At 48.1% G+C, this 8989-nt stretch overlaps 1 protein-coding gene across 1 annotated transcript in view; it reads left to right on the top strand.

The window, feature by feature from the left end:
- LOC118381542 (CUB and sushi domain-containing protein 2-like) overlaps positions 1 to 8989 on the top strand; it is a 1147246-nt gene that overhangs the window by 1099866 nt on the left and 38391 nt on the right. The window contains 2 exon segments of the mRNA XM_052473074.1: positions 35 to 208; positions 3486 to 3659. Of these exon segments, the coding sequence (XP_052329034.1) occupies positions 35 to 208; positions 3486 to 3659 (348 nt within the window).

The raw sequence follows: 8989 nt of genomic DNA, 5'->3' as shown, positions 1-8989 counted from the left end.
TGATTCGATATCTAGCCTGTGTCTCTCTCTCCAGCTATAGTGTGTACGGCCCCGCCTCCCATCCCTAACGGCCAGGTGGTTGGAGCAGACTTCACCTGGGGCAACAGCGTTAGTTACGCCTGTAACCAGGGTTACCAGCTCTCCCTGCCCACCGTGCTCATCTGCCAGGGAAAAGGCATCTGGAACGGCGATAAACCACAGTGCTTCCGTAAGTAACCCACTGGAATAGAATGGAAGGATCTGAGCTACGACTAGGAATAAGGACATTAAACATTCCACAGACACATTCCACAGACACATTCTACAGACACATTCTACAGACACATTCTACAGACACATTCTACAGACACATTCTACAGACACATTCTACAGACACATTCTACAGACACATTCTACAGACACATTCTACAGACACATTCTACAGACACATTCCACAGACACATTCCACAGACACATTCTACAGACACAATCTACAGACACATTCCACAGACACATTCTACAGACACATTCTACAGACACATTCTACAGACACATTCTACAGACACATTCTACAGACACATTCTACAGACACATTCTACAGACACATTCTACAGACACATTCCACAGACACATTCTACAGACACATTCTACAGACACATTCTACAGAAACATTCCACAGACACATTCCACAGACACATTCTACAGACACATTCCACAGACACATTCTACAGACACAATCTACAGACACATTCCACAGACACATTCTACAGACACATTCTACAGACACATTCTACAGACACATTCTACAGACACATTCTACAGACACATTCTACAGACACATTCTACAGACACATTCTACAGACACATTCCACAGACACATTCTACAGACACATTCCACAGACACATTCCACAGACACATTCTACAGACACATTCCACAGACACATTCTACAGACACAATCTACAGACACATTCCACAGACACATTCTACAGACACATTCTACAGACACATTCTACAGACACATTCTACAGACACATTCTACAGACACATTCCACAGACACATTCTACAGACACATTCTACAGACACATTCCACAGACACATTCTACAGACACATTCTACAGACACATTCTACAGACACATTCCACAGACACATTCTACAGACACATTCTACAGACACATTCTACAGACACATTCCACAGACACATTCTACAGACACATTCCACAGACACATTCTACAGACACATTCTACAGACACATTCTACAGACACATTCCACAGACACATTCTACAGACACATTCTACAGACACATTCTACAGACACATTCCACAGACACATTCTACAGACACATTCTACAGACACATTCTACAGACACATTCTACAGACACATTCCACAGACACATTCTACAGACACATTCTACAGACACATTCCACAGACACAATCTACAGACACATTCCACAGACACATTCTACAGACACATTCCACAGACACATTCTACAGACACATTCTACAGACACATTCTACAGACACATTCCACAGACACATTCTACAGACACATTCCACAGACACATTCTACAGACACATTCTACAGACACATTCTACAGACACATTCCACAGACACATTCTACAGACACATTCTACAGACACATTCTACAGACACATTCCACAGACACATTCCACAGACACATTCTAAAGACACATTCCACAGACACATTCCACAGACACATTCCACAGACACATTCCACAGACACATTCCAGAGACACATTCCAGAGACACATTCCACAGACACATTCTACAGACACATTCTACAGACACATTCCACAGACACATTCCAGAGACCACATTCCAGAGACACATTCCACAGACACATTCCACAGACACATTCCACAGACACATTCTACAGACACATTCCACAGACAAATTCTACAGACACATTCTACAGACACATGCCACAGACACATTCCACAGACACATTCCACAGACACATTCAACAGACACATTCTACAGACACATTCCTCAGACACATTCTACAGACATATTCCACAGACACATTCCACAGACACATTCAACAGACACATTCCACAGACACATTCCAGAGACACATTCCAGAGACACATTCCACAGACACATTGCAGAGACACATTCCACAGACACATTCCACAGACACAGACACATTCCAGAGACACATTGCAGAGACACATTGCAGAGACACATTCCATAGACACATTGCAGAGACACATTCCACAGACACATTGCAGAGACACATTGCAGAGACACATTGCAGAGACACATTCCACAGACACATTCCACAGACACATTGCAGAGACACATTGCAGAGACACATTGCAGAGACACATTGCAGAGACACATTGCAGAGACACATTCCAGAGACACATTCCAGAGACACATTCCACAGACACATTCCACAGACACACTGCACAGACACATTCCAGAGACACATTCCAGAGACACATTCCACAGACACATTCCACAGACACACTGCACAGACATGTTCCAGAGACACATTCCAGAGACATATTCCACAGACACATTCCACAGACACATTCCACAGACACACTGCACAGACATGTTCCAGAGACACATTCCAGAGAAACATTCCAGAGACACATTCTACAGACACATTCCAGAGACACATTCCAGAGACACATTCCAGAGACACATTCCAGAGACACATTCCAGAGACACATTCCAGAGACACATTCCACAGACACATTCCATAGACACATTCTACAGACACATTCCAGAGACACATTCCAGAGACACATTCCAGAGACACATTCCAGAGACACATTCCAGAGACACATTCCACAGACACATTCCAGAGACACATTCCACAGACACATTCCAGAGACACATTCCACAGACACATTCCACAGACACATTCCAGAGACACATTCCAGAGACACATTCCAGAGACACATTCCACAGACACATTCCACAGACACATTCCACAGACACACTGCACAGACACATTCCAGAGACACATTCCAGAGACACATTCCACAGACACATTCCACAGACACATTCCACAGACACATTCCACAGACACATTCCACAGACACACTGCACAGACATGTTCCAGAGACACATTCCAGAGACACATTCCAGAGACATATTCCACAGACACATTCCACAGACACATTCCACAGACACACTGCACAGACACAATAATAGATACATTTCAGACACATTGGTTTCATATGGGATATTCAGTGCTGTGTTAAAATGCTTTATAAATAATGATAGATAACGGGAAAAAATTAGAGAAATCGATAGAAAACGATTGCCTATCTTACATATATTCTCCCTCCCTCCCTCCCTCCCTCCCCCTCCCTCCCTCCCCCTCCCTCCCTCCCTCCCTCCCTCCCTCCCTCCCTCCCTCCCTCCCTCCCTCTCCCGTCCCCCTCTCTCCCCCTCCCTCCCTCCCTCCCCCTCCCCTCCCCCTCCCCTCTCCCGTCCCCCTCTCTCCCCCTCCCTCCCCTCTAGCTGTGTTCTGTGGAGACCCAGGTGTCCCGGCCCAGGGGAGAAGGGAGGACCGTGGGTTCACCTACCTCTCCTCTGTCTCCTTCTCCTGCTCTCCTCCTTTAGTGTTGGTGGGTTCAGCCAGACGATACTGTCAGTATGACGGCATCTGGAGCGGCACGCAGCCCTCCTGCATAGGTAAGAATGGGTCCTATCAGTAACCAACTCAGACCAGGCACTCAGAATGGGTCCTATCAGTAACCAACTCAGACCAGGCACTCAGAATGGGTCCTATCAGTAACCAACTCAGACCAGGCTGTCAGAATGGGTCCTATCAGTAACCAACTCAGACCAGGCTGTCAGAATGGGTCCTATCAGTAACCAACTCAGACCAGGCACTCAGAATGGGTCCTATCAGTAACCAACTCAGACCAGGCACTCAGAATGGGTCCTATCAGTAACCAACCCAGACCAGGCACTCAGAATGGGTCCTATCAGTAACCAACTCAGACCAGGCTGTCAGAATGGGTCCTATCAGTAACCAACCCAGACCAGGCACTCAGAATGGGTCCTATCAGTAACCAACCCAGACCAGGCACTCAGAATGGGTCCTATCAGTAACCAACTCAGACCAGGCTGTCAGAATGGGTCCTATCAGTAACCAACTCAGACCAGGCACTCAGAATGGGTCCTATCAGTAACCAACCCAGACCAGGCACTCAGAATGGGTCCTATCAGTAACCAACTCAGACCAGGCACTCAGAATGGGTCCTATCAGTAACCAACTCAGACCAGGCACTCAGAATGGGTCCTATCAGTAACCAACTCAGACCAGGCTGTCAGAATGGGTCCTATCAGTAACCAACCCAGACCAGGCACTCAGAATGGGTCCTATCAGTAACCAACCCAGACCAGGCACTCAGAATGGGTCCTATCAGGAACCAACTCAGACCAGGCTGTCAGAATGGGTCCTATCAGTAACCAACTCAGACCAGGCACTCAGAATGGGTCCTATCAGTAACCAACTCAGACCAGGCACTCAGAATGTGTCCTATCAGTAACCAACTCAGACCAGGCACTCAGAATGTGTCCTATCAGTAACCAACTCAGACCAGGCACTCAGAATGTGTCCTATCAGTAACCAACTCAGACCAGGCACTCAGAATGGGTCCTATCAGTAACCAACTCAGACCAGGCACTCAGAATGGGTCCTATCAGTAACCAACTCAGACCAGGCACTCAGAATGGGTCCTATCAGTAACCAACTCAGACCAGGCACTCAGAATGGGTCCTATCAGTAACCAACTCAGACCAGGCTGTCAGAATGGGTCCTATCAGTAACCAACCCAGACCAGGCACTCAGAATGGGTCCTATCAGTAACCAACTCAGACCAGGCACTCAGAATGGGTCCTATCAGTAACCAACTCAGACCAGGCACTCAGAATGGGTCCTATCAGTAACCAACTCAGACCAGGCACTCAGAATGGGTCCTATCAGTAACCAACTCAGACCAGGCTGTCAGAATGGGTCCTATCAGTAACCAACTCAGACCAGGCACTCAGAATGGGTCCTATCAGTAACCAACCCAGACCAGGCACTCAGAATGGGTCCTATCAGTAACCAACTCAGACCAGGCTGTCAGAATGGGTCCTATCAGTAACCAACTCAGACCAGGCACTCAGAATGGGTCCTATCAGTAACCAACTCAGACCAGGCACTCAGAATGTGTCCTATCAGTAACCAACTCAGACCAGGCACTCAGAATGGGTCCTATCAGTAACCAACTCAGACCAGGCACTCAGAATGTGTCCTATCAGTAACCAACTCAGACCAGGCACTCAGAATGGGTCCTATCAGTAACCAACTCAGACCAGGCACTCAGAATGGGTCCTATCAGTAACCAACTCAGACCAGGCACTCAGAATGGGTCCTATCAGTAACCAACTCAGACCAGGCTGTCAGAATGGGTCCTATCAGGAACCAACTCAGACCAGGCACTCAGAATGGGTCCTATCAGTAACCAACTCAGACCAGGCTGTCAGAATGGGTCCTATCAGTAACCAACTCAGACCAGGCACTCAGAATGGGTTCTATCAGTAACCAACTCAGACCAGGCACTCAGAATGGGACCTATCAGTAACCAACTCAGACCAGGCTGTCAGAATGGGTCCAGCGAACTATCAGTAACCAACTCTGACCAGGCACTCAGAATGGGTCCAGCTAACTATCAGGAACCAACTCAGACCAGGCACTCAGAATGGGTCCAGCTAACTATCAGTAACCAACTCTGACCAGGCACTCAGAATGGGTCCAGCTAACTATCAGGAACCAACTCAGACCAGGCACTCAGAATGGGTCCAGCTAACTATCAGGAACCAACTCAGACCAGGCACTCAGAATGGGTCCAACTAGCTCTCAGTAACCAACTGAGACCAGGCTGTCAGAATGGGTCCTATCAGTAACCAACTGAGACCAGGCACTCAGAATGGGTCCAACTAACTCTCAGTAACCAACTCAGACCAGGCACTCAGAATGGGTCCAACTAACTCTCAGTAACCAACTCAGACCAGGCACTCAGAATGGGTCCAACTAACTCTCAGTAACTAACTCAGACCAGGCACTCAGAATGGGTCCTATCAGTAACCAACTCAGACCAGGCACTCAGAATGGTTCCAACTAACTCTCAGTAACCAATTCAGACCAGGCTGTCAGAATGGGTCCAACTAACTCTCAGTAACTAACTCAGACCAGGCTGTCAGAATGGTCCAACTAACTCAGTAACCCACTCAGACCAGGCTGTCAGAATGGTCCAACTAACTCTCAGTAACCAACTCAGACCAGGCTGTCAGAATGGGTCCAACTCGCTCTCAGTAACCCACTCAGACCAGGCTGTCAGAATGGTCTAACTAACTCTCAGTAACCGACTCAGACCAGGCACTCAGAATGGGTCCAACTCGCTCTCAGTAACTACCTCAGACCAGGCACTCAGAATGGGTCTAACTAACTCTCAGTAACTACCTCAGACCAGGCACTCAGAACGGGTCCAACTAACTCTCAGTAACCCACTCAGACCAGGCTGTCAGAATGGGTCCAACTAACTCTCAGTAACCAACTCAGACCAGGCTGTCAGAATGGGTCCAACTAACTCTCAGTAACCAACTCAGACCAGGCTGTCAGAATGGGTCCAACTAACTCTCAGTAACCAACTCAGACCAGGCTGTCAGAATGGGTCCAACTAACTCTCAGTAACCAACTCAGACCAGGCACTCAGAATGGGTCCAACTAACTCTCAGTAACTACCTCAGACCAGGCACTCAGAATGGGTCCAACTAACTCTCAGTAACCAACTCAGACCAGGCTGTCAGAATGGGTCCAACTAACTCTCAGTAACCAACTCAGACCAGGCTGTCAGAATGGGTCCTATCAGTAACCAACTCAGACCAGGCACTCAGAATGGGTCCAACTAACTCTCAGTAACCAACTGAGACCAGGCTGTCAGAATGGGTCCAACTAACTCTCAGTAACCAACTCAGACCAGGCTGTCAGAATGGGTTCAACTAACTCTCAGTAACTAACTCAGACCAGGCACTCAGAATGGGTCCTATCAGTAACCAACTCAGACCAGGCACTCAGAATGGGTCCTATCAGTAACCAACCCAGACCAGGCACTCAGAATGGGTCCTATCAGTAACCAACCCAGACCAGGCACTCAGAATGGGTCCTATCAGGAACCAACTCAGACCAGGCTGTCAGAATGGGTCCTATCAGTAACCAACTCAGACCAGGCACTCAGAATGGGTCCTATCAGTAACCAACTCAGACCAGGCACTCAGAATGTGTCCTATCAGTAACCAACTCAGACCAGGCACTCAGAATGGGTCCTATCAGGAACCAACTCAGACCAGGCACTCAGAATGGGTCCTATCAGTAACCAACTCAGACCAGGCACTCAGAATGGGTCCTATCAGTAACCAACTCAGACCAGGCTGTCAGAATGGGTCCTATCAGTAACCAACTCAGACCAGGCACTCAGAATGGGTCCTATCAGTAACCAACTCAGACCAGGCTGTCAGAATGGGTCCTATCAGTAACCAACTCAGACCAGGCACTCAGAATGGGTCCAGCGAACTATCAGGAACCAACTCAGACCAGGCACTCAGAATGGGTCCAGCTAACTATCAGGAACCAACTCAGACCAGGCACTCAGAATGGGTCCAGCTAACTATCAGTAACCAACTCTGACCAGGCACTCAGAATGGGTCCAGCTAACTATCAGGAACCAACTCAGACCAGGCACTCAGAATGGGTCCAGCTAACTATCAGGAACCAACTCAGACCAGGCACTCAGAATGGGTCCAACTAGCTCTCAGTAACCAACTGAGACCAGGCTGTCAGAATGGGTCCAGCTAACTATCAGGAACCAACTCAGACCAGGCACTCAAAATGGGTCCTATCAGTAACCAACTGAGACCAGGCACTCAGAATGGGTCCAACTAACTCTCAGTAACCAACTCAGACCAGGCACTCAGAATGGGTCCAACTAACTCTCAGTAACCAACTCAGACCAGGCACTCAGAATGGGTCCAACTAACTCTCAGTAACTACCTCAGACCAGGCACTCAGAATGGGTCCAACTAGCTCTCAATAACCAACTCAGACCAGGCTGTCAGAATGGGTCCAACTAACTCTCAGTAACCAACTCAGACCAGGCTGTCAGAATGGGTCCAACTAACTCTCAGTAACTAACTCAGACCAGGCACTCAGAATGGGTCCAACTAGCTCTCAGTAACCAACTCAGACCAGGCACTCAGAATGGGTCCTATCAGTAACCAACTCAGACCAGGCACTCAGAATGGGTCCAACTAGCTCTCAGTAACCAACTCAGACCAGGCTGTCAGAATTGGTCCAACTAACTCTCAGTAACCAACTCAGACCAGGCTGTCAGAATGGGTCCAACTAACTCTCAGTAACTAACTCAGACCAGGCACTCAGAATGGGTCCTATCAGTAACCAACTCAGACCAGGCACTCAGAATGGTTCCAACTAACTCTCAGTAACCAACTCAGACCAGGCTGTCAGAATGGGTCCAACTAACTCTCAGTAACCAACTCAGACCAGGCTGTCAGAATGGGTCCTATCAGTAACCAACTCAGACCAGGCACTCAGAATGGGTCCAACTAACTCTCAGTAACCAACTGAGACCAGGCTGTCAGAATGGGTCCTATCAGGAACCAACTCAGACCAGGCTGTCAGAATGGGTCCAACTAACTCTCAGTAACCCACTCAGACCAGGCTGTCAGAATGGTCCAACTAACTCTCAGTAACCAACTCAGACCAGGCACTCAGAATGGGTCCAACTCGCTCTCAGTAACTACCTCAGACCAGGCACTCAGAATGGGTCTAACTAACTCTCAGTAACTACCTCAGACCAGGCACTCAGAACGGGTCCAACTAACTCTCAGTAACCCACTCAGACCAGGCTGTCAGAATGGTCCAACTAACTCTCAGTAACCAACTCAGACCAGGC

The sequence above is a fragment of the Oncorhynchus keta genome, chromosome 20 (assembly GCF_023373465.1).
Source record: "Oncorhynchus keta strain PuntledgeMale-10-30-2019 chromosome 20, Oket_V2, whole genome shotgun sequence".
NCBI classification, from domain to species: domain Eukaryota; kingdom Metazoa; phylum Chordata; class Actinopteri; order Salmoniformes; family Salmonidae; genus Oncorhynchus; species Oncorhynchus keta.
The sequence above is the reverse complement of the archived record's forward strand: the minus strand, read 5'-3'. Positions and strand labels throughout refer to the sequence as shown.